The sequence below is a fragment of the Erinaceus europaeus genome, chromosome 1 (genome assembly GCF_950295315.1).
Source record: "Erinaceus europaeus chromosome 1, mEriEur2.1, whole genome shotgun sequence".
Classification (NCBI taxonomy): Eukaryota; Metazoa; Chordata; class Mammalia; order Eulipotyphla; family Erinaceidae; genus Erinaceus; species Erinaceus europaeus.
In genome coordinates, this window is record NC_080162.1 from 13,140,086 (window position 1) to 13,167,841 (window position 27,756).

The following is a 27,756-nucleotide window of genomic DNA, read 5'->3' on the forward strand; positions in this document are numbered from 1 at the left end:
AGATGAAGAGTTTGAGGTTTCTAATTTTCACTGCTATTTCTATTCCTTATTTTCTGAATCAAAATTTACAGGGAAAACTAAAGAGCAGGATTTTGTAGTCACACATAGATTCAAATAATGCCAACTCTTAAAAGTATTTATTGTACTTATTCCTTATGAGGTGGAGAGAGAGAGAGTCATGCTTTTATGTGTGTGTGAAAGAGAAGCCAGAGTACCATCTGATACTGGTAGCACCAGGAACCTCAACCACACTCTACCCACTGGACTTGTTTCCCAGCCTCTTAGTGCCACATTGCCACTAACTTCTGTTTGCTTCCTAATGTACAAAATGGGAACAGTTAACTTGAATTACCACAACAAAATACCATTGACTTGGTACCTTAACCAACAGAATATTAATTTGTCTTACAGTTCTGGAGGTTGCAAGTCTAAACTCAGTATTTCAGTAAGGTTAAGGTTTGGTAAGGAATCTCTCCCTGATTTGTAGACAGCTCTCTTTCTGTGACCTCATGTGGCTTTTCTTTGGGGCATATGAATCACTGATGGAAGACAGGTAGATCTTTTTCTTAAGAGGCCACCAACCTCATTGAATTGTGGTCAAACACTCTAAATGTCATTTCACAACATCTGAAAAGCTCTATTGCCAAATTACATTCACATTAGCAGCTGGGGTTTCAACATATGAATTTGGGGGGGATACAATTTAGTCTATAGAATATAGTCCCTGGCATTCAGCATGCATGTACTTCTTGAATGTGAGCTTCTTATATTCCATTCTAATAGAGCCGACAGTGTTGACTCATTTCAGCTTCAGCTTTAATATCTAAAGCCCTACTCTTGGTAGGATTCATTTAAAATTTACTGCAACTGCTAATCTGAAAAATCAAGAAATGGTGAAGTCCCAGAACACACAGGTAGAACATAAATCAGATAGATATTCTCATTCCAAAAGTGAGGAATTAGGAAGAAAAGGTTGATGGGTGCAAGCAAGTCAAAAGTCTGAGTAGACAAGATTCCAGTAAATCTTTAAAGTCCAACATTCCATAATTTAGCATTCCATAATTTAGCATTCCATAATACTGAATCAATTCAATATTCCATTCTCCCTGGAAAGGAAGAATTATTTGGAGTTCTTACCTTTAAAACTCTGCCAGGCTGAAATCATGCTGTCCAAATTCAGCCAGCCAATTCTGCCACCATCACTGTGTAAATTGCACAAGTATACTCAAACCAAGTTGACCTTAATGATCATCTAATCACCTTCAGATAGTTTTACCCTCTTGTTGAATAATAGTATATGTTCAAAGTTTGTTGTGCCCTACAGTATCAAGTTCAAAAATTCTAACTTTCACTAACTTCTTTCAGTCTCCATCTTTTCCAGTTCTAAGCGGTAGTATCTCTGATTACATAATCTCGTTAATTCTATTGAGCTATAATAGTTTAGCCACAGGCTTGGTTGTCTTTCTCTCCTCTCTTCTCTCTTTTCCTCTCCTCTCCTCTCTTCTCCTCTCCTCTCCTCTCCTCTCCTCTCCTCTCCTCTCCTCTCCTCTCCTCTCCTCTCCTCTCCTCTCCTTTCTCTCTTTTTTTTCTTTCTTTTTTCAATATAGATCATCAGAGAACTGTTCAAATCCTCAAACTCTTTTTTGTTTGTTTGTCTTTTGCCTCCGGGGTTATCACAGGGCCCGGTGCCTGCACAATGAATCCACTGCTCCTGGCAGCCATCTTTTTGTTGTTGTTGTTGTTATTGTTGCTGCTGCTGTTGTTGTTGGATAAGACAGAGAGAAATTGAGAAGTAAGATGAATACAGAGACAGAGAGAGCAAGATAGACATCTGAATACCTACTTCACCACTTGCAAAATGACTCCCCTGCAGGTGGGGAGCCAAGGACTCAAACCAGGATACTTGTGCTGGTCCTTACACCTTGCACTATCTACACTTAACTGGGTGTGCCATCTGCCCACCCCACCTCCTAAATTCAGTTTGCTTCATAATTCCTTCTTCAATTCATCTCTTCCCTTTTGAATTTTACTGTAAGACATTAGAAGGAGCCAAGTTTTTATCTGCAATACCTTTTTTTTTTTTAAAGTTCCTCGACTAAATATGCAGTTTCATAACTTGCAAGTTTCCATCATCTACAAAACAGTAGTTCACAAACCAATCACAAACCAATCAGGATTTTTGCCACTCGATAGCAAGTTCCTTCTAGTTTGGTATGCTTCTCACTTCTCTCAGTGAAGTCACTGGAGTCACCCTTAACATAGACTGGATGACTTAAACAACCAGAGATACACTTTCTCACGTGTCTAGAAGCTGTTACTCTGAAGATTAAAGTGCTGGAATGGCCAGGGTCTGGTAAGAGTTTTGCTCCTGATATTTGCACTTAACCGGTGCACCACTGCCTACTCCCCAATAACTATGTCCTGTCTTGCACATGAATGTCTTCTGGCTGTTCCCTTGCATGTTCTTTCCATAGTATGCACATTAATACAGAGACAGATAGTTTTCTCTATTGCTTCTCTCATAATTTGACATCTTATTGAATCAGAATCCCACCTTTGTGATTTCTGTTCACCTTAAATTACCTCCTAAAAATCATATTTCCAAATGCTGTCATATTCAAATTATGACTTGAGTGAGAGAGAGGAGTAGCGCAATTCAGTCGATATATATCACATTTTGGTGAATCCACTTTCTTCAGCTCAACTTGGATGGAGCTGGACGGACTCATGTTCAGTGAGATAAGCCAGAAAGAGAAGGATGAATAAGGGGTGATCTCATTCAGAGACAGAAGTTGAAAAACAATGTTGGAAGGGAAAACACTAAGCAGACCTTACTGGATTTAGTGTATTACACCAAGGTAAAGGGGTCTGGGGTTGGGGGAAAGGGGAGTGCTTAGATCCTAGTCTTGATGGCAGAAGAGGACTTACTTAGGTGGAAGGTTAGAATGTTATGTGGAAAACTGAGAAATGTTATGCAAGTACAAGCTACTGTATTTTACAGTGAATTATAAACCATTAACCACCCCCATAAAGGGGGAAAACAAAAGAATCAGTATAACTGCTGAAATGACTATGGAGTTAATTAAAGGAGTTCAATTTGGGGTGTGGGGGGGTAATATTTATCTCACATAGTTCCTGGATCAGTTGGGGCATAGTACAATGAAAATACTATTTTCCTTAGTTATTTGAAATGAGGTAAAAGTAACATATTTTCTAAATTAAACTATTCAAATTGTGTGTATTTTAAAACAAACCTTAATAATACCCTCTCAAAATAAGAAAATTAAACTATACAGTTCTATTAAAATATATTTTCAGCACATGCATGTGATAGTTCAAAATAATCAGAAAAATAAGCAATAACTGTTAAGCAAACAGACGTAAGATGAAATAATACTAAAGCTTAATTATTCTTAATTAGGTAACAAAAAGTGACAAATATAAGTAGAACACTTAGAATGGACATTTTATTAATAGTCCTTTAACTTCTATGGAAAGGAAATTAGAAAGGGCATGAGAGGGGTCTTTAAAATAAATATAAAGGTGTCATGGAAATTGCACAGAGATTTACACAACAAACTTTCATGACTGAGATACCAGAAGTCCCATGTCCAATCCATCCCTGACATCAGCATACATCAGAGCTGAGCAATGCGTCTATAAAAAGGAAAAGAAAAATGCAATCATTGATGACCTGAAAAATCCAACTTGAAGTAAAACTTCATGGGTTATGATAGCACTAAACTTTTACTTGAAAGTTGACTAGGCTGGAGAGAGATTTCAAAGTCCATGTTGAAAAGGCTCTTAGAAAAATTAATATGGGGAGTCCGGCGGTAGCGCAGCGGCTTAAGCACAGGTGGCGCAAAGCGCAAGGACTGGCATAAAGATCCCGGTTCGAGCCCCGGCTCCCCACCTGCAGGGGAGTCGCTTCACAGGCGGTGAAGCAGGTCTGCAGGTGTCTTTCTCTCCCCCTCTCTGTCTTCCCCTCCTCTCTCCATTTCTCTCTGTCCTATCTAACAATGACGACATCAATAACAACAATTACAACATCAATAAAAAAGGCAACAAAAGGGAAAATAAACATAAAACATAAAAAAAGAAAAATTAATATGATGACCTTACATACCAAGGGAAACATCTTGGAAGAAAACATTTCCTTTGTGAAATTGGTCAAAGGAATCAATTACTCGGGGAGGCAGGTGGAGTATGTAAATATTTGTTTGGGTTCATCAAATGTTAGCTAGATTATAATTTTATTGACTTGCTAGTAATTTTAGAATTAATTCTCTAAAATACTGTTACAATAATAGTATTTCTATGGAAATCATAGTCTCCCAAAAGTGATAAAAAAAAATAGAACAAGCGTGGTCCGGGAGGTGGTGCAGTGATAAAGCTTTGGACCCTCAAGCATGAGGTCCCAAGTTCGATCCCCAGTAGCACATGTGCCAGAGTGATGTCTGGTTCTTTCTCATTTCTCCCATCTTTCTCATAAATAAATAAAAATAAAATAAAAATAAAATATATATATAACAAACAATAACCTTCCACATTATGCATAAGATTTATTTTTATAATTGGAAAATGATATAATTTTAATATGTCTCATCTAAATGTGAAATTTTGGTTATACATAAAAATAAATAAATTCAAAAGCCAAGATGATCTGTGTTTCCTACTTCATTAAAATCAAAATTCTGGGAGTCGGGAGGTGGCGCAGCAGGTTAAGGGCAGGTGGTACAAAGCACAAGGACCAGCCTAAGGATCCCAGTTTGAGCCCTGGCTCCCCACCTTCAGGGAAGTTGCTTCACAAGCGGTGAAGCAGGTCTGCAGGTGTCTATCTTTCTCTCCCCCTCTCTGTCTTCCTCTCCTCTCTCCATTTCTCTCTGTCCTATTCAACAACAATGACATCAATAATAACAATAATAACTACAACAATAAAACAACAAGGGCAACAAAAGGAAATAAATAAAATTATATTAAAATTAAAATCAAAATTCTGTAGTCTGATAGATGGAGTCACCATAACTCAACGAGACAGTTTGCTTTATGAGCCTGATACTGTCATTTCTCCATGAGCTGCTGCCTTATCCAGACCCAGTTCTTCAAATACGCACGTGTATTAGCACCTATACCTAAAGCCAGTTTAGAAGATGCTGTCTTCAAAAACAATCTTATCTTAGAACTATGATTCTCAAAACTCATCTTATTTAAGACTTTGAATCAGAGAAGCTTATATAGTTGAGATCATTATGCCTAACTTCACATTCACCGTTAAGACAGTTACCATCAGATGGTCACAGTTTGCAGGGAACTTTGGGAAAAGCTTGCACCCTGCCCACTCTAAAGTCTTTGTAGTCTGTCAGGAAATCTCCCTCCTTCACCTTTCACCTGATTACCTCCTTCTGATAATACATTCCCACTTATATTAAAACTCCTCCAGAATAACTTCCCTGGTGCTCCCAATACAGATTAGTTTTCCTTGTTATGATTGCCACTGCTCTTCATTTCCATTCCATAGACTGTTAAAATGTATTAATTGTCTATGTGCATGTGTGTGTGTGCGTTTGCTGTCAGTCATCTCCCAGCATTTCCAAGTCATACAAGCACAATAGCTCTTGTTTGCTCTACATTATATGAACCTACCACAGCGCTTGGCAGAGAAGGTCTCCCTACAAAGGCTTAGTGATTTGATAATACCTTAGCTGACTAAGAGTTCCTAGTTTCTTGACACTCCATTGTTACTTGAACTAGGAAAATATCCTTAAAATGTCATCATAATTTAACACTTACTGGAAATTTTACTCAAGGAGATTATTCTGTTCTTGTAATAGTCTTATACTGTTTTTACTACTCTAAAATATTTAATATTTCAAGGTGACATTTTGGTTAGTTCTTATTTTTAAATTCTGTCATATACTGTTAGTTTGATTCATTTTTGGAACCAGATAAAATCTGAAAATCAATCCTGTATAAATCTTTTTCTTTCTACAGAAGAAACTGCATGTCTTTTCTAAGAAGCTACTCCAGTCATTGTGCAGTAGTAAGCAGATGACAAACACAATGATTTTGCGTGAAGACTAAGGCCATAGAAGAGCTAAGCCTACTCAGAAATAATTCGTAACAGGTTTCTGGATATTTGCTTACAAAAATAAGATATGCTATTCATAGACCAACACAAATTCTGATTAAATGAATAAAACATGTCCAAGCATACAATTTTTACAAAATGTATCCTACACTCTTACTAAAGAGCTGTCTTCCTTTAGAAACGGATTGATTATCTGATCAGAATACAGACAATGACCAACATTAATATCTCAGTGCAGAAGTACTTTGTGTAGTCACTTTTCTACATTATAAGCTTCCTAACGATGATCTTCTCTCCTGTAATTTGTTTTCTTAAAAGTCTACAAATTTTCTCTAAAGTATACAGCAGGAACTATGTCTGAAAGTATTTTTTTTCTCTTTATTTCTTCGGATTTGTTTACTAGTTAAATATGTTCATAGTCCTGACTACATCATAGAGACTTTTCTGAAATATTAAAGACCTGTATGCACTGTTTTATTCAGTTTACTTATTCCAAACAAAATATCATTTATTATGGATATGGTTAACACTTCAATAAATAAAAAGTTATAACCTTTTCTACAAAACTATTGTGTAACTGCATTTAACAATTGGGCCCTACAACAAATAATATTTACTACAATTTGCCTTAAGTCTAGAATTAGGATTCAATTCTTCACTTTCTATGAATAACAGATGTTTTTTCTGATAATGTTACTATCATTTGTTTTAGAAACATAACAATAAAAAAAGAAGCATAAATAATTCAGAAATAGAAGAAAACTACTCTTTTCAGGTTTGCTTTCTGAAAACAAGAAGGATTCTAAAACTCTAGTCATATGCATTAACTTAAAACTAGATAATAGTTAAATGGGGCAATGGCAATGTTCCAAATTTTTTTTATATGAACTGTGATTTTATTTGCAATTCATTTCTCAATATTTCCCACTGTACAGAGCCAGAGTGTAATTGTAGGTATAATAGACTCGTGTTTGAAAAATCTCATATAAACTGCCTTTGAATATCCTTAATACAATTTATGAGGGCTAGACAGTAGTACACCTGGTTAAGCATACACACTACAATGCACAAGGACCCAGGTTCAAGCCCCACCTGTAAGGGGGACACTTTACAAGAGGTGGGGCTGCAGGTGTCTCTCTGTCTCTCTTCCTCTCTATAGCCCCCTTCCCTCTAAATTTCTCTCTGTATCTAATAATGAATAAATACAAATTTAAAAATAAATAACATTTCTAGAATTTATAATCATATTTTCATGAAAATTAAGAAACTAGAATATGATATCCTTTTACGCTCCTTTAAACCCTAACAATTTAAGGATTCACCTCTGTACATGTAGACCACTTTATCTAAGACTGAATATCAAAAATTTCCACCTGGAATTTTTCTGGACCCTTCAGCAAAAGTGTTCTCTGTAAGAACACAGTGGGAGCTTATTTCTTTGCTTTTAGTTATGTTCCACTGGTCTGTATATCTATTTTTGTTCCAAAACCAGGCAGTCTTGACTATAATAGTCCTGGAGTATATTGATAGTTTGAGATAAGGAAGTGTGAAACCTTCATTATTGTTCTTTTTTTCCCCCAAGATTTCTTAGGCAAGCCTAGGCATTTTCTGGTTCCAAATAAATTTCTGTAACTTTTGTTCTATTTCTCAAAAAAAAATGGTTGATGCCAACCAGACTTCCCTGGAAAGACGATCTCACCAATGTGTCCTGAAGCTCCACTTCTCCAGAACCACCACCCTACTAGGGAAAGAGAGAGGCAGGCTGGGAGTATGAATTACCCAGTCAATGCCCATGTTCAGCCAGGAAGCAATTACAGAAGCCAGATCTTCCACCTTCTGCATCCCACAATGACCTTAGGTCCATACTCCCAGAGGGATAAAGAATAGGAAAGCTGTCAGGGGAGGGGATGGGATACAGAGATCTGGTGGTGGGAATTGTGTGGAGTTGTACCTCTCTTGTCCTATGGTTTTGTTAATGTCTCCTTTTTTAAATAAATAAAATAATAATAATTTAAAAACTGGTGGTAGGGCTGGGGAGACAATATAATGGTTATGCAAAAGAATTCCATGTTCTATGCTCAGCACCACCATAAGCTGGAGAAGTGCTCTTCTTTCACTCTTGTTTCTTTCTCTCTCATATCTTTCATTAAGAATATTTTATTTATTTTATTTTAATGGGGGGAGGGAGACAGAGTGGGAGGGCAGGAGAGAGAGGCTAGAGCTCTGCTCAGCTCCAGCTAATGATGGTGCTGGGGATAGAACCAGGGTCCTTGGGGCCTCAAATCTGAAAGGTCTTTGCATAATGATTAAGCTGTCTTCCCAGCCCAATTATGCTATCGCCCAGCCTACAAATATCTCTATCTCAAAAATGAAGAGAAAGTAAGTTGAATCGAACACACACCTCCACAGTCAATGTTGACTTAACATTTGGAAATCTTATTGTATCTTGCTATATTATCCATTTATTACTATTATATTAATTCTGCAAGAAATGGTCATATTCTATTTTTGCTCAATAAATCACAATGAAATGATTAAATATCCTATGCTTAGTCATTAGAAAATGATTTTTATCTTTCCCAAAAATTATTCAGAAACTTCCAGTATAATGTTCATATACACTTGACTGATTTCAAATAGCAAAACTCTCTGAAAGAAAAAAAAAAGAAAAAATAGAGAGAGGGAGAGATAGAAAATAAATTCTATTCTAAATTAAAGTGAGAACTGGATTTTGGGAAGCATTTGAATATTAATTTTCAAAAAGCCTTGGTTTCTTCATCCTACGGTATTATTGGAGCCACTAGCTTGTACTACAAAGGGAAAGGGGGGAATAACACATATTGGTGTACTTTGGAATTCAGAGATTGGTTTGACAGCACAAGCATGCCACATTCATTTATTTTTGCCTGCTATATAGCAGATAAAACTAGAATGAGTCATTTGGTAATCTCAACCCTTAGACTACCATATGTACTTATATATACTATTGTCATATTAAATGAATATTTCTAATCATGTCTCATTTTCTGGTACTGTACAAGTGATGTGAAAGATGAACAGTTAACTTCTGCTATGGCCCTAGACATTGAAAGGAGAAGTTAGTCTGTTCAACAAATGACTCTGAGAAATAGGGGTGAGACACGCAGAAGAATGAAACAGGACCTCTATATTTCACCAGGCACAAAAGATGTTAGACTAGAAACCATAAAACCTAAAGAAGAACACATTGGCAGAACACTTCATGATGTCTGTTTTGGAAATATCTTGTGTGACAAAGATCTAACAGCAAGCACAACAGTGAAAATAAATCAATGGGTCTCCATAAAACAGAAAAGCTTCTGAACAGCAAAAGGAAATTTATGTAACCAAATAATAAAAACAAACAAACACCCTATTGAATGGGAGATGTTTACACACCATACATCAGACAAAATACTAATAACCTAAATGTATAAAGGCGCTTCTTTCCTGAAGTTGACCTTACCCATGATCTGTGAAAAGGACTGGAATGTGAAGTGTGGAGGCAGAGAAGACCCCAAAGACAAGAACACCAGTTATATGCGGTGAATCTTCCCCAGAGAAAAAACAACTCGTGGTTAGCACTTACTGCCAGTGCACCTTGCCCTCTCCCCATGTAAGGCAATAGATACACAGTGTAAGACTAAACCGCTTCTACAATAAGCATTGATCATTAGCAATAGGAGTATGCAAATCTAGCAGGGCCCCTTCCTGCCTCTCTACTTCATTGCCTTTCCAAAAAGGAGCCTGGACTTGCCTGCACTGTGAATCCACTACTCCTGGAGGCCACTCACACCCCCCCCCCACTTTTGTTGCTTATCGTTGTTGTTGTTAGTGTTATTGTAGTCCTTGGATAGGACAGAGAGAAATAGAGGAGGGGGAGACAGAGGAGGAGAGAAAGATAGATACCTGAAGACCTGTCTCAACGCTCATGAGGCAACCTCTCTCAGGTGGGGAGCCGGGGGCTCGAATCCGGATCCTTATGCCCGTCCTTGCACTTTGTGCCATGTGCGCTTAACCAGCTGCGCTACCAACCGCGCCCCCAGCATCTGTATCTTTCTAATTAACTTTCTCTTGCTAACCTGAACCTGAGTTCTTCATTCTCATTGTTTCTTTTCTTTTTCTTTTTTTTTTTTTTCCTCCAGGGTTATCATTGGGCCTTGATGTCTGCAATAGAATCTACTGCTCCTGAAGGCAATTTTTCCCACTTTGTTGCCGTTGTTGTTACTGTTTTTGTTGTTAATGCTGTTGTCGTTTCTAGATAGGATAGAGAGAAATCGAGAGGAGAGGGGGTGGGGGAAGAGAAAGACACCCACAGACCTGCTTCAAGGCTTGTGGCGCGACCCCCTCCCCGCCCCCCTGCAGGTAGGGAGCCAGAGGCTTGAACCAGGATCCTTATCCTTCCAGCCATGTGCGCTTAACCGGCTGTGTTACTGCCCGGCCCCTCATTGTTTCTTAGCAAGAAGTTTCTGGGAATCAGGAAGCCACACCCTAGACAGCTTATCCTCCCATTACACTTTTATCATAAAAATACTAAAATAAAAAGGGAATAGATTTTTTAAAAAAAATCCTAATCTAGTTTAGTCTATATACAGCCAACATCATACTCAAAGCTGAGACAAAGTGTCTCTCCTCCGATCAGGTACTAGACAGGTCTGCCCACTTTCATCATTATTATTTAACATAGTGTTGGAAATCCTAGCCAAAACAATTAGGCTTGAGAAAGGGATTAAAGGGAAACAGATCAGAAGAGAAGTGGCAAAACTGTCACTATTTGCAGATGATATGATAGTATGCACAGAAAATCCTTCTGTTGACAAATTTTCTTGACAGGGACTCGGGTCTGCTTTCCCTCTAATCTGGTTAAGGGTAGTTTAGATAAGTACTATCTTCACAGGTTTCTCTCCTCTGTCAGAGAACATTAGGAAAAGAGTAGATTCTTTCAGTAGAAGAGTAGTGTGATGGTCCAATGGTAGATTATTTTTTTGCCTTGCAAACCAGAGGCCTTAGGATCAGTGCCCCAAGAGTGGAGTGACGCTTGCAACACTGTGAATGTTTTAATCAAATAAACTACATAGTGACCTTTTAAAAAACAAAATCATCATGATACTATGCATACTCTGAAACCAAGATTCTGCATAGTTGGTGTGAAGACTTTCAGACACTTTCTACATTGAGTTGAGAGTAAACGTGAAAGCCCATTTTCTCAAAAGTCCAGATACAATTAAGCCACTGTGGAAATATCTCCCCAGATTTCTCAATTGTATTGTGATTGAGATAAAAAACAAACAAACATTGATCAGTGTGTTAGAAGTGTGCTATACGTTTTAAGAGTGACTGAGATATTTTCTTGACAGGAGAATAGGCTCAACTTTGGATAAGGGTGGTGAATTGAAGCTCTGCCTTCAAGCTTCCCCAAGCAAAGATAAAGTATTAACTCAATGGTAGACCATTTGCCTGGCAAACCAGACGTTCCAAAGATTGATCTTCTTGGAGAGAAGGGATTATTATTATTGTTTTTCTATTGCCACTAGGGTTACAGCTGAGGCTCAGTGTTGGCACTACAAATCCACCACTGCCAGTGGCCATTTCCCCCCCTTTCTATTTTATGTGATAGGGCAGAAATAAATTTAGACACCTACAGACCTGCTTCACCATTTTCAAACCTGGATCCTGGTTCGTGATAGATAATGCGTTCACTCAACCAGGTGAGGTGTGCCACTGCCCAGTCCAGGGAGACACACTTAACATTGTATATGTTTTAAGCAGATGCATAAATGCTAGATTGAACTTCCAAAAGCAAAATCTTAAACAGAAACTTTCAGGCTCATTCAGAATTTCAAGGTCTCTCAAGGTCAGTAAAGGAAATCACCAGCATCACAGCTTTCTCTCATCTACCAGAGATCATTGGAGGAGAAGAGAAGACACCATCAGTAGAGCTGGGGCAACAGGATAGATCACTGGACATGGAATCCTGAGATTCTAGGTTTAAGCCCATCCTTCCCAGTATGGCTGTGGTTCGTGCCTGGGTCCAGGGGTGCCATCCAGTTTAGAGAGTGGGTGGCAGAAAGTTGATGGTTTCAATCAAACTATAACTGAGAGAAACAGGCAGGGACAGAAACACAAACACTAAGAAATTGTTAGGTATTGTATTTTATTTCTTTTACTTATTTTTGTATTATCTTTATTTATTTCATAGAGACAGCCAGAAATCGAGAGGGAAGAAGGTGACAGAGAGAGACAACAGCCCTGCTTCACCACTTGCAAAGCTTCCCCCTGCAAGGTGGGGACTGGGTGCTTTAACCTGGGTCCTTGCACACTGTAACATGTGTGCTGCCACTTGCCCTCAGTGTTTTATTTTCCTGAATGAAAAAGAGAGAATGAGAAAGAGATCAGAGAGTCACAGTATCACTCTGATACGTGTGATTCCAGGGTCAGAACACAGGATCTCATCTACGGCCATACCACACTAAACACGCCCAATCTCGTCTGATCTTGAAAGAACACAGGACCTCATGCTTTATGATTATTTTTTTCTCTGAGCATGGCACATCTCTGGTTATGAAGGTCCAGAGACTGAACCTGGACTTGGGAGCCTCAGGCATGAAAGTCTTGTTGTTTGTTTGTTTGTTTCTTTCTTTCTCTCTTTCTTTTTTTGGATATACACAGCCAGAAATTGAGAAGAAAGATAGTTATAAAGAGAGAGAGAGAGAGACACCTGCAGCACTGCTTCACCACTCGTGAAGCTTTCCCCCTGCAGGTGAGGACCAGGAACTCGAACCTGGCTCCTTTTACACTGTAATCTGTGTGCTCAACCAGGTGTGCCACCACCTGGCCCCTTGAAGCCTTCTCCATAACCATTATGATGTCTTCCCAGGCTTTGATCTTGTAATGTGAAGTTTAACCTTGTGGGCACTGTGTCTGTCACCTCCTAGGCTGAAATACCGAAAAATTCATAAACATTTATTTTGTTTATTCTTTGCAAGAGAGAAGAGAGTGGTAGGAGCACAGCATCACTCTGACACACCTCTGGTTCTGGGGATCAAAATGCAGCCTCACACTTCCAAGCCCTGAGCTCTTCTCACTCTTCCACCTCCTGGATCACAGCCATTTTTTTTTTTAAACCACAGTTTTCTTTGGAGCTTCCTACCTGTCAGATAACTCTGCTTCAAGTGGACACTCTTTCCTTTTCTTTTGTCTTCCTTTCTTTTCTATTTTTTTTCTTTTCTTTTCTTTCTCTTCTTTCCTTTTCTCTTCCTTCCTTCTTCCCTTCCTACCTTTCTTTCTATCCTTTATGCTTTCTTTCTTTCTTTCTTTTTTTTTTTTAAGATGGATGACTGGTTAGAAACATACAAATGGTGATGGGGGCGGGGTTGGTGAGGGAGAGAACAGCACAGCAGTGTTCTTTCACTTGTGAAGCCTCTCAGTTGTCTTGAGTGGTTTTCTTATGTGGTGTCAATGCCTCAAACCTTGGTTCTCACACATAGTGAAGTCTGTGTGCTTTCATGGGTAAGCTCTCCTAGACTCTACTCCCAAATATATATATATATATATATATATATATATATATATATTGAGAGAGAGAGAGAGAAGGGGTAGGGGAGAGAGAGAGAGACTTATGAGAGAAACCAGAATACCACTCCAGTTCATGCAGTCCTAGAGATTGAAGTAGGAGCCTCAAGCAAGTTCGGCATCTCACTCACTGAGCTATCTCCTCAGCTGTAGTAAAAGGCAACTGCAGAAAAGACTAGTAATTTCTGTGTACCCCATAAGGATGAGGGTGTCCACGGTGTGTTTCCAGCCTGCCAAGAACACTTGGTCTCCAATGGGCAAAGTGTGAGTGAGAAGACATGTCCTGGAAGTCCAATCTCAGCTATAGAAGCAGGCCCAGTGGTCTCTCTCACTCACGCCCTATCACCCTTTTCCAAGATCTGGGGGTGGAGGGGTGGAGGGGTGAGGGAAACTCAGTATCAGTCTGGTCCTGGGACACAGCCTCTTTGGGAAGAAGATACTGCGGCAAGTAGTGGTAGATTCCTGCCAAGTTCCGACTCCTGGATGGTAATTCCTAGATATCTGTTGTCCTGTGGTAGCGCCTCTCCACTTCAGATTTGGGGCCACTGAGGCTTCCAGCAAGGACCCAAGTCAGCCAGTGGTATTCTTGATCCTAACCAGTGCTGTTACTCCCAGACCAAAGTGCTCCGGTTTGCTGAATCCAGGACTTTCCCTGCTCTCTTTTGTCTATTTTATCCTACAAGTGCAAAGTAACACCTGTGGTTTGATTTCCAAAGGAATAAGTTAGAGAGTTCACAAAGAGGGGAAGGCCGTGATTGCAGCCAAAGGAATCCTGACTCAGCTAAGACCTGAAGCCCAGCCCTAGCCCAGTTCCTCCCTCCCCAAGTGCTGGAAGCCCCCATGACAAAATAACAAAGAAAAAAATGAATTTCGAACAGGTTGGGAATATCAGTGCAGTGGACTCATTCTGTATAGTTCCAACTATCTTGGAAAGGCCTACTACATTGAGACTTAGTAGAGAAAGATAGTTTTGATGTTCAATATTATGAGTTTTATTATAATGTTCCATGTTTGGTTTTTTTATATCAATTGTTTATTTAGTAGTCACATTCCAAATTGTGATGTATACTGGTGTTGTAAATTAACTTAAAAAGAGGTATGGGGGTTGGGGCTGCTTGTGGTGCGCATAGAAGAATTCACAGCAGGAGCTGGAAACTGGTTTAATCAATACACGGTTTATTATGGTGAAACAGGTAAAAGGCAAAATAGGCAACTATCATCAAGGGTTAAGTGTACTGTAGGTCTATAAAGTCTGAATATGGTTATCAAAGTTTAGTCCCATAAAATAAATAAGCTCTGGTAAAGGTTGCTTTTGGCTGTAGAGGGGTCTAAAAGTTTACCGGCTAGCAGAGTCACACGTGCTCAGTTCCCAGGAGAAGTAGACATGGCAGATGGATACCTGGGGCACCTCCGCTGAGAGGCATCTGACCAGGAGAAGAAGCTGCAGCCAATGAGAGAACCTGAGAGTTCCGGATGCTGTCCTTTTAAGTCTATTCAGCCTACCCACAATGCTTTGCACACCAGCAGTCTGGATTCACCTACAGTCCACCATGCGCCTGAGTAGATCACTGCACACTCTGTCAGCCTTCTGTTGCCAAAGCTGACGTCACCACTGTGTCACCACATACTGGTATGCAATTGATATAAATACTTCACTGAATATAAAACTTCTGAAATTATGTGTGTATCTGGAGAAAACAGTATAAAAATTGAAGATGCTCACATTCAGATTTTAGTAGTGTGTTTCAGTGTGACAGGACCAGTTACAGGAAAAAACATACATTTTAGGATCTACATATTGTTTGCTTATAAACTTTCTGAGATGAAGCCCATATTTCTCTTCCTGAAGGTCCTTCTTTCTTTTTCTCCACTTTTCTATAACCACCAGCTACTACAAAAGCCAACTTACTTGACCTGAGAATTGTTGTCTAATTATCATATCCTACTCGCTATATCTTTATTTTACAGCCTTTGCTTGCTGTTGAGTTTAGTCTGTAGAAAAGTATGTTTTCTTAATGTTATGATTATACATCATTGTACATAGTAAAATAAATCCTTGTTCAGTGCCTACATGAACTTTAGCACTTATATGTTGATACACTCTCAGGAGTACAATGAGAAAGATTGTCATGTAATGCATTAATTTTCATTCTAGAAAAGACAATGATATTTACTTCTGTTCTAGGGAAGATATTAACCTTCTTTAGTCTTCACTCAAAGACAGTCTAGAATTTTCCCCCTCCTTACTTATTTACTCAATCTAATAGGTTAATAGGAGTATAGATTAATATAGCTCTCACCATCATAGTTCTATATCTCTATGCCTACCCTCCTACAAATGAGCTTAAAGATCTCTCCCCCCGGCCCCCGGACTTGTACTTTTGGGCAATACTCCAAACCCAGTCAAAGTTCAGCTTACTGTTTCTCTTTCCATTCTTCTTTCTCAACTTCTGTTTATAAGTGGGATCACCCTATACTAATCTTTCCCTTCATAGCTCATCTCAACGTAATTTCTTCAAGCTCCATCCAAGATGGGTCAAAGAAGGTGGATTCATTATTCTTAACAGCTGAGTATTACTCCATCGTGTATACAGACCACATATTTCTTGGCCACTCATCTGTTGTTGGTCCCCTGGGTTGCATCCATATTTTGGCTATTACAAATTGTGCTGCTATGAATACATGTATACACATATATTGTTGGATGAGTGATATTTATTTATTTAATCATTGGCTAGAGACAGAAATTGAGAGGGAATGCAGGCAGTAGAAAAGAGAGAGAGGAGAGAAAGCGTAAAGGAAAGGGAGGGAGGGTGGGAGAGAGAGAGAGAGAGACTTGTAGCACTACTTCACTACTCAGGAAGCATCACCCTGAAGGTTGGGATAGGGGGTTTGAACAGGTCCTTACCCATTTAACATGTGTACTCAACAAGGCTAACCACACCATACTACCCTCTTCCTACACATCTTTGTGTTTGATTTTCAAATAAATATGCTTCCTTGTATAAGAGTAGCTCTATGTCAAGTTCCTATGTTAGCTGTGTATTTGTTTGTTTATTATTTAGTTTACCAGAGTACTGTTCAACTCTGTTTTATGATGGTGAGGGGATCGGATGGATCTGGGACCTCGTCAGAGTCTCAGACATAAGAGTCTTTTTGCATAACCATTATGCCATCTCCCCATCCTGTTTTCTACATTCTGTTATAAATAAAATCATTCCACTAGTCGTTGTCAGGGTACTCAGGCCTTAACCTATTTTGAAAAATAAAACCATGGAAGTCTCTACATTTAGAAGAAATCCTTGACCCTAAATATATATGTTTCACTTTTCACAAGCAAAACCCAATTTAGTTATGTAGAGCACAACAAGATAGGCTGAAGGAGTCAAGACTTCCAGCTTACACACGGATAATACTTCCCTAGGTTCTAGCCTTTGACTGTGGAGTTCCCCATTTGCACATAGAAGTAAGAATAATGTTATCAGTGAAGAGCGAATGAAGTGGTATGTAAAAGTTAATGCCTATGAGTGAGTGCTTATCAATGATATGAATTGTATTGTGATTTGTTACTATTAATTCTGACCTTAGATGGGCAATCGAGGATTCATGCTCAGCAGTGTCCACATCAAAAAAAGGGATAATGATGGAATCTATCTCATAGGGTCATTGTGAAGATTCCATGAGATAATGAATGGAAAGCAGATTTGGAGCAATGTCAGTACTTAATAATTGGTAATAGTTGCCAGGTTCATTATCATTATCACACATCACTGTCACAGTCATCTCCATCACTATTATTAAAAGACTGTCAGAAAATGCCACTGCCAACTTATGCATCTACAACAAGTGCATTAAGACAGGTGTGTCTGATAGGAAAAATAAAGTAGCAAAGAACTAATTCTTTGTCAGAGGCTAGTGATAGTATTTATTAGCACACAGGCTTTCTGTTTTCTTGATGGATTAGTAATTTCTGTTCTGATAAGCATGTAATACTCAATTACACAACAGTTATTACTTATTTTGTTTTTCATTTTTTAAATCTTTTAAAATTATCTTTATTTATTGGATAGAGACAGCCAGAAACTGAGAGGGAAGGGAGAGATAGAGAGAGGGAGAGAGAGACAGAAAGACACCTGCAGCCCTGCTTCACCACTTTGCGAAGCTTTCTCCCTGTAGGTGGGGACCGGGGGCTCGAAACCAGGTCCTTGTGCACTCTAACCTGTGCGCTCAATCAGGTGTGCCACCACCCAGCCCCACTCATTTTTTTTTCATGCAGTGTTAGAACTGAACTCAGGACCTCACACATGTCATGACTAAGTAGCCAGCCTACCTGGCCCTCTATTATTATTTTGTTGTTGCTGTTCTTTGCTTCTTTGAAAAGAGAAAGTTTGATGGGGGTAGATAGAGAGAGGAGCAAGGAAGAAAGAAACCCCTGCACCCTCCCACCTCCACCATCCATCCATCCTTGGAGTTCTCTGTTGGAATCCATGGTGTTTCCATACTGTGCTGGGTTTGAATTCAGGGACTCAAATATGGAAGTCAGACTCTCTCACTAATGGTCTGTCTTTCAGGCCCCATCTATGTCTTTGAAGTTATACAGACAATATAAAGTTAAAATAGACTCACTTCCCTAAAAAATTATAGGTAGTAGATTTATATTCAGGAAAACAAAACAAGCAACAACCATAACAAAAATTAGCCTCTGCCCTAGTAGTTTGTATAAAGAATTTCTTTAGGGGCTGGAAGGTGATGCATGCAGTAGAAGGCATTTTACCATGCTCAAGGACCTGGGTTCAAGTCCCTGGCTTCCAGAATAGCTTCATGAATGGTGAAGTAATGCTGCAGGTGCCTCTCTCTCTCCCTCTGTTTCTCTAGCTCTACTGGAGAAAACATATGAGAATAAAAAGAGAAAGAAAGAATTTTTTATTATTTATTTAATTTTTGTTGCCCTTGTTGTTTTTATTGTTATTATAGTTATTATTGTTGTTGATGCCATTGCTGGATAGGACAGAGAGAAATGGAGAGAGGAGGGGAAGACAGAGAGGGGGAGAGAAAGATAGATACCCATAGACCTGCTTCATCGCCTGTAAAGCAGCTGCCCTGCAGGTGGGGAGCCGGGGACTGAAACCCGGATTCTTTCGCTGGTCCTTGCACTTTGTACCACATGCGCTTAACCCGCTGTGAGACCGCCTTTCCAGAAATTTTGTCAGTAGTCCTATTCTCACCCCTCCACCACAAGGCCTAACACATGTTCAATTCCACTGCTCCTGGGAAGCTTTGCCTTTTTTTTTTCCCATTTATATATGAGGTAAAGAGAGAAAGAGGAGGGGGGGGTAGAAAGAGAGAGAGAGAGAGAGAGAGAGAGAGAGAGAGAGAGAGAGAGAGAGAAACAATTCACAATCTGTGAAACTTTCTCAAGTGCCCTGGTATTCCCATGTGATGCTGGAGATGAAACAGACCTGGCTGACAGTAAGGTGTGAGTCCCTCCTGGGGAGCTATTATCACATAAACAATGCTTCAGTTTGCCTTGCAAGGAAAGTTTGTGTTTATGTCTTTCAGATTTCATATGATAAACCAGTAATTCAGAGTGGTGAGAAACATACACATATGGGAGAAAAAAGCTTGATGGAAAGGTGAAACTTTCATTTTTTAAAAGGTTAACTATTCAGAATGCTCCCGATGTTGTGTGTATAAAGTCACTGTCGGGGCTGGGTGGTGGTGCAGTGGGTTAAGCGCATATAGTCTGAAGCACAGGGACTGGTACAAGGATCCTGGTTTGGGCTCCTGATTCCCAACCTGCAAGGGGTGGGGGTGGGTGTCACTTCAAAATCAGTATGTTGGGCCTTAAAGCCAGCCCCCCCCCCTCTGCTCCATTGCTGACACTATGGTCTGTTTACATAATCATTGTTTTGCCTGAAAGATCCCCACCATGGTATCTCATGTGTTACCATGAGTTCCTCCTCTCTCTCCAGTGAAGCTAGCCCAGCAGCAGTGAAGCATCTGCAAGTGCCTATCTTTCTTTCTCCCTCTCTAATTTCTCATCCCCTTTTAATTTCTCTATGTCCTATCCAAAAAAAAAAAAAAAAACAGCCATAGAAGCAGTGGATTCATAGTGCAGACACTGAGCCCCAGTCATAACCCTGGAGACAAAAATAAAGTTACTGTCATGCCACAAGAAGGGGAAAAAAATTAATGAAATTTTGAGGTAGGGATACATATGTACTAACATTAGGGAAATGCCTATGCTAATTTACTCTCTGTTTTCCTCCAAGTCAGGTAAAAGATAAATTATAAACAACAATAATCTTTATTTTTTACTCCAAATGTCTCATTTGATCATGTCTTGGTGAAAGGACATAATTCAATGGTTCAGTGTCTTAAGGAACCCCACTTTCAGTGCAGACTTAATTGTTTATTTTAACCCATGTCCACAGGAAGAGTGAAAATAAAACATGACTTCTAGGAAGTAGAGCCAAATATTAATTCAAGTTAATACAAGATTCATCTTACATTATAACTTTAATCGTGAAATACAAAGACATTTGCTGGTGATTTCCAAGGCTTGTTTACAAAAAGGATGGCATTTCCCTTGAGTTCAGGTCTCAAGTTATAAAATACATACAAAATTATAAAATTCTGGGTACACACTGCAGCTAGAATTGATAGTTCCAATGCACAGTGTAAATTGTTACTAAAATAAGTATTTTAAAGTGCTAAAGATATATCTTTTCCAACTTCAGTGTCATTTTATTGAGAGAATACTAATTTACAGTTATTGTATGATCATGTATTTCCACATTTCTCCAAGCTGAGTGTCTATACATCTCACCCTCTACCAAATTATCATTTAAAGAAATATGGGCAGCATTTGTGAAGAGAGAGAGAGAATATGTCTGGTGGGTGAATTTCTAGTTCCCAAGTTAACCTATGGACATCACAATTTATCTTTCATATCTGTCTATCCCCATCAATCTAAACAGATCAGAAGAATAATTTGGTTTCCCAACTTTCATTCTGACAATCTAGTAAACAATTTTGGTAATGGAAGATCCATGTTATCAAATGCTACATAATTCTATCAGACAGTTCTTCCATATTTCTCAAAACTTCTTTAAAAATCAGACTTCATATGGCATCTGTCAAGTCTAGGTCTGTCATTTCTACTGTGAAATCTTATTAATGCAATTAACCAAAACAGATTAAATAGAATTTTAAAAATTGGCTTGAATATGAAATTAATTAAAGATATAATCTCTATTGATTCCTAATGTACCTTTCCTGTTTCCAGTTGGGAGCCACTTGATATGTTTCTAATGCTCGATGTTTCCAATGAGATATAGTAAAGATAGAAAAGTGAAATGGACTTTTTCTCTCTAAGGAAGAGGAACTGAGAAAGGAAGAAGTCAAGATGAATAAAAAAAGAAAATTAGTATTTATCTTCTGGGAGAAAGTCAGGAATGCTTCCAGCCACACTTACTTACCTCTTTCCTTTCACTCACTTTTTCCATCTTCCTGCCTCTCTTCTCTAACAGATTCAATGAAAAATCCACCTTTCTTGAGCCCCTGGCTCCCCACCTGCAGGGGAGTCACTTCACAGGTGGTGAAGCAGGTCTGCAGGGGTCTATGTTTCTCTCCCCCTCTCTGTCTTCCCTCCTCTCTCCATTTCTCTCTGTCCTATCCACCAACAATGACATCAATAACAACAACAATAATAATTACAACAATAAAACAAGGACAACAAAAGGGAAAATAAATAAATAAATAAATATAAAACAATTTAAAAAGAAAATTCACCTTTCTAGAGAGGCTTCTCTGATCACCCAGTGGGACTCTTTCTTCCCTGGCACTTTTTCTGTAACAAGTACCTCTTAGACCTTTCCAGCGCTGATGGCTCATTTACCTAAGTGTTGATTATTGCTTACTAGATCACTTGTTTAGTATTTAATTCTTTTTCTATTTCTGAGTAATATATGAGCCCTTTTCAGTGAAGGATTTATTGATTGTTTTATTTGTCTCCAGATTCTTGGCACTAAGATAACGTTTAACGCATATCCAACATTTCATATATTTTTGAGTGAAGAATTATCAAGCTCTGCATTTTCTCCAGAGACATTCAGTCAAAGCTTCCTGTTCATTTTCTTCGCCTTTCACCTCTAGCTTTTCTACTCAACACTTCTTTTTTAAAATTTATTATCATTTTATTTTTTGCCTCCAGGGTTATTGCTAGGATTCGGTGCTGGCACTGCAAATCCACTGCTCCTTTCCCCCCCCCCCATTTTGTTGCCCTTGTTGCATTTCGTGTTCTTACTGTTGATGTCATTGTTGATGGATAGCACAGAGAGAAATGGAGAGAAGAGGGGAAGACCAAGAGGGGAAAAGAAAGATAGACACCTGCAGACCTGCTTCACGGCCTATGAAGCGACTCTCCTGCTGGTGGGGAGCTGGGGGATCAAACCCAGATCCTTACTCTGATCTTTGTGCTTTGTGCCATGTGCGCTACTGCCCTACACCCCTGGCACTCAATACTTACAATGTAGGCCTTACAGTTTTTCTTGGTTTTGTTTTTTTCTTTTCCCAGAACACTTTTCAGCTCTGGTTTTTGGTGGTGCAGAGACTGAACCTTGGACTTCAAAGCCTTGGGCCATGAGAGTTACTTTGCATAACCATTATGCTATCTCTCCCCACCCAGTTTTTTTCTGGTTCTAAAATGCTTTAACCCCTTTTCTCACACCTATTTTCCCAGCATGTCCTCATTATGTCTTTTCCCCTCTAAATTGCTCTCCACTGCACCACCTTCAAGATGATAGTTTAAACTGGGGATGAGAAAGCACTTTGCAGACACCTATCACAGGGAGATAAGAAATTTTACCTATGTGTCAATAACTGACTGTAAACTATTAAGCCTCCAATAACATGATAACATTTTTCAACGTGTTTATTTTCTATTTGTTCTGTTTGACCACAGTTTAGCATAGCTTCTATGTGCTAGATAAAAGATCTTTGATTGAATTTTTGAAAAAGGAAAAGATATAACAACGTAAGGAGGTGAGACAGGTGAGATATTTCATTCATTCAATTTATAACTTTGCATTCTTGAAATTCTGACACAGAGAATTCAGTGCTTAAAATTCTGTATTTTTGCCAATAAAGTTTAATTTAGATTTATACTTATTCTGAGATACCCTTTTCAAGTGAACCAATCTCACATATCACAATCGGTGCCATTTTCATTTCACTTAAGGAATATTTTACTAATATTGACTAGAAAGCATCTAAACTATTATCTTCTATTTAATTTCAGCTTGTGATAATTTACAGATCCATTGGATTGTTGCTCAGACAATAAAAGATAAAAATCAATGAAAAAAAAAAGCTGAATAATATTCATTTATCTCTAATAGAAACCTAAGTGAATATGCAGGTTGAATAATTAAATACTGAGATAGAGGGAAGGGGGGAGGGGGAGAGAAATTCCACAGGCACACATATATTGGATTTAACAAGGCATGTGTTACTGATTTACCATCTATCCTATAGGATTCCAACAAATTAAAATCTAACTGGCAAGCTATTCATGTTGACATAAGGTTGCTTGTCCCTAGACAGCTGAGCTCAGCACCTCTGGCACTACTTTCCTTTCCAAGGATAGCTACAGAAACATTCTATGGAGAAGTATAATGCAAATTTTACATTTCAGTAGGGTTTATCCACATTTTTCTCTATAGCTTTGTTTAATGTTTCATAGTTTCTGTAGATTAGAGTTAGTTGGAGCCAGGTATAAATGTTAGTGAAAGAGAAAGAGAAAGAGAAAGAGAAAGAGAAAGAGAAAGAAAGAAAGAAAGAAAGAAAGAAAGAAAGAAAGAAAGGGACCACCAATGTTCAAGCTGACCCAGATTAGTACAAAGAAGGTTTATGGATCAAGGTTTGAGGGAAACATATTCATAACTCATCTGTATACAGAGTTGAGGAATTATATACTTGATTTTCAGGATAAGAGAGTTTATCCCTTTACTCTGTTTTGACTTAGGAGTATTAAATAATTGATTTTCAGGATAAGAGAGTTTATCCCTTTACTCTGTTTTGACTTACGAGCATAATGTATCCAATGTACAAAGGCTAATTTTCATATAAATAGTTTTTTTTTAATGAAACCATGATGTGCTTAGTCCTCTAACTTTAATATTTTGGAAGTCTATTGTAGATAGATAGCACTCTAGACTAGTAGCAATATTCTAACTCAGTATTTTTAACATCACCTAAACATATGTATCTACAATTTTTTGCAATGATTTTTTAAAAAATTAGGTTGCCCTCAGCTCTATTTTCCCACTAATATTATGGAAATTAATATTTGTGGATTTTTTGAGATTTATTTATTTATTTAGTGTGTGTGTGTGTGTGTGTGTGTGTGTGTGTGTGTGTGTGTGTGTGTGAAGGGAGTGGGGCAGTAGCGCAGTGGGTTAAGCACAAGTGGTGTGAAGCCCAAGGACCTGCTAAGCGCAAGGACCTGCATAAGGATCCTGGTTCGAGCCCCCAGCTCCCCACCTGCAGGGGATTCGCTTCGCAAGCTGTGAAGCAGGTCTTCAGGTGTCTATCTTTCTCCCCCCCTCTGTCTTCCCCTCCTCTCTCCATTTCTCTCTGTCCTATCCAGTAATGATGACATCAACAATAACTACAACAACAATGAAAAACAAGGGCAACAAAAGAGAAAATAAATAAATAAATGAATATAAAAATACTTAAACATACGTGATGACGAGCTTCCTCTTTGTTATCCGGTTATCCAAGCAAAATGGTCTATACTGTTGGCATTCCATCTTTAATTCTCACCTCAAATGTATGACACAATATATGTCTGTTTTGTCCGCCACAGAAAGTGGCTGTATTAGTAGACCAGTCATATTTTATAACATCAGTAAAGTGTTACTAATCACATTACTATTTTAATCACCTATAAAGGCTTATTTGTTCCTAAAATGTTCTAATAAGTCAAATATATCAACTTTTTTCTTTGTTTTCAAATATAAGTCTAGATAATGAGCCAGCAAGATTTTTTAATTAGTATTAAAATGTACAACAGATATCATGTTCTAAAATAAAGGTAAGAATTTGTTTACTACCTGAATTTTAAGTGAGTTTTTTGTTATTGTTGTTGTTTGTTTGTTTTTGGTCAGTTCTATGCATAAATTAGTCTGACTGTGCTGACAGGAAATGTGTTCATGGCATGAGTTTTAAATAAAGAAAACAAGAAGAAAAACCTTAGGATCTAGTAAAGATCACTCCTTATTTTTTTTTTATTCATTGATCATCAGTATACATTATTTCATTTAATTCTCAGCCTTTAATATAGTATTTATAGGTGAGGAAATAGGTTCAGAGAGCTTGAGTTCAATACCACACAATAAGTAGGTAGAAGTGCTCAGATGTTATTCCATTCTGTCTTGCTTTAAGGCCTCATTCTTCCTCCCTTCCTTCCTTCCTTTTTTTCCTTTCTCCCTCCCTCCCTTCCTGTCTCTTTCCCTCCCTTCCAGTCTCCTTCCCTCCCTCCCAAACTCCCTCCCTTCCTTTCTCCCTTCTCTCTATTTCTCTAGCTCTCTCCTTCTTTTATTCTTCCTTTCCTTGTTTCTTTCTTTTTGTCTTATGAAGATATTGTGGGGGATTAAACCTGAGACCTCAGATCCTCAGACATGAAAGTTTGTTGCATAATGATTCTGTTTCACCAGCCCAAAGTTACTTTCTAAACTCAAAGATGTCCCCATTTGCTTTATTTGACTTTTTTTTTTCTTTTTATTGTCAGCTACATATCAGTCTGAGTTAACTGTTAGTGATGTTATAGACATAATGACAAAGTTCCATTTACTATAGTTATTTTACACAATTAGATTGGAACACTGATAACATGAGTTAAGGTTTTTGAAGAGGGAGGTGAATATTCCAGGTCCTGCTGAACTGGTCTACTTTCTGAGACAGACATTTCTCCCACGTGGAAGGACTAAGTAACATGGAACATTTTGCAGTCTCAAATCTCATCTTTCTCTTAATAAAATATATTAAAGTTACTTAGCAAAAACTAAATCAATATCATGTGGCCTGCAAGGTCAACACTTTTCTCCCTTTTTTCCTTTAACCTTGAGTCTATTTGGAAGTTAATGTCATTTACTTTGATATTTCCAACAGACACTGAAAATGACTCAAATTTCTTCTGCCTACTAAGTTGGGGGAAGGAGTAGTAACATTTAAATGTTCATTATATCAAATTAGCTTCTACTTCCAAAAATTGGCACTGAGATTCCAAAAATTTTTAGCTGTGACAAGTTGAAGCAAAATTCAAATGATCTTGAAAGAACACTTTCTTCTTTAAGCATTGTTTAAAGCATTGATATATATATATATATATATATATATATATATATATATAGTCTGTTTTTTTAAAAAATAGCTACAAGAAGAGGTGGAACTTGGATAAATTTGGGGATGTAAATCTACTGGGAGTTGAAAAAGATCAAGGTAGGTGCTCTTTGTAAATGTAAATAATCAGTTATTCTCTCTGAATTCTATTGTTATTGAAGCCTGGAAAGTAAAGTATCACACAGAGTTTGCATATGGAGGTTTAGGATGACCAACTACCAGCAAATCCCTCCACCAGCACCGCAGTAACTTTTAACAAGATGAACTGAGAATGAATCAAATGCTGACGCTATTCACCCTGGCACTGTGGCCATTCCATAGCCTACTGGGCGCCTAGGTCTGAAGGGCAGAAGCTGCTGAGATGCTAAGAGGGGATTCTCTCCTCCTGGGACACTTGTCAGATGTTCTTCCAGAATTCACTGGTGCCCAGGGAAGACCACTGTTATGATTCCATGAGCACAGACTGGACCTTGCACCTACAGACCCCAAATTCAGCAAGCGGTGCACTGCCTTCCCTGTTCCTGAAAACCCCCCCCCCCCATTTTAGAGTTCTTACTGTATAGAAGACAAGCCTCCCCCAGTCTCTCCCATCTTCCAAGTTTACAGATGTGGGACCGAGTCCCGCAGCACTACATTACAGACATGCCTTCCCAGCCTTGCCCCCTGCACCCTGAGCTGCCCAGGAAGCCCAACAGTTAGCATCCAGAGCTCCCCAAAGCTCAGAGCAACGACCAAAGGGGGTCGGAAGAAAGAATTGGCTGACTGAGAGATGAACTCTGCAGACTGCCATCAGTGCCTTGGGGGCGGGGAGACCCACACAGTACCAGGAGTGCCAGGAGCCCTCTTTCCCCCGGGGTGCTCTCACCATTTGTAGCCTCTGCCACGCTTGAACTTCAGGGTGAGTGCGGTCTCCAGAAAGAGCAGCAGGTTGAGCAGCGCCAGCAGCCAGTACCACGGCTCCTTCTTCACTTCGGTCACCCGCCAGACCCCTACCAGAGAGTGCAGCACGAACAGCAACCTGGTGGCCAGGGCGTTGAGCAGGACCAGCCCCTCCACGCCAGCCATGTCCCCGCGCCCAAAGCCCCCGGCCCGCGCCCCGCAGACCCTGCAGCGGAGCCGGGAGACCTGCAGCAGCCCTTGGCGCTCCTCGCCCCCGCGCAGACCAGGAGGGAGCGCCCCTCCCCCAAACTTCCTGAGGACTCTTCAAACGGGGTGACTCCACATGCAGCCTCTCTGAACTGCAGGACTTCCCCTGAAGTCCACTTGTGCTCTGGGTGGACTCCTGAGCGGTCTTCTGTAATCCATCCCCCTGCCAATCTGGGGAGCCAGTCTCCATCCTCGCCCCCTCCCCACCACCCTTACACTTCCTTTAGGATGGATGCCCCAGAACTTCCCCACTAAGAAAGATTTCAAGAGAAGGGAGGCTGGATTGAAGACCAAGGGAAAACACTTTTTTTTTTTTTTTTTAGCACCTCCTCCTTACTTTTCTGCTGAAGTACAGTACTTTATGCACTAACACTTTTTATGGGAACACACACACACACACACACACACACAGTCTAGACTCTGGGACAGAAGAGGACATAAGGATCTGCTGTCCAAGCAGTTTTAGAAAAAAACACGTGGGCTGTTGAGTCTGAAGAATCAAAAACTTTCCCACAACTAGGGAA

At 39.2% G+C, this 27,756-nt stretch overlaps 1 protein-coding gene across 2 annotated transcripts in view; it reads right to left on the minus strand.

Annotated features, from left to right (window-relative positions):
- TMEM26 (transmembrane protein 26) overlaps positions 1 to 27,475 on the minus strand; it is a 49,566-nt gene extending 22,091 nt beyond the window's left edge. Inside the window, exon 1 of one of the 2 annotated variants that reach the window (XM_060192010.1) lies at positions 26,952 to 27,475. In XM_060192010.1, the coding sequence (XP_060047993.1) occupies positions 26,952 to 27,422 (471 nt within the window). In that variant the 5' untranslated portion in view covers positions 27,423 to 27,475. The remainder of the gene's footprint in view (positions 1 to 26,951) is intronic. The other variant, XM_060192073.1, reaches the window with a different exon arrangement.
- Positions 27,476 to 27,756: the final 281 nt, after the last annotated feature.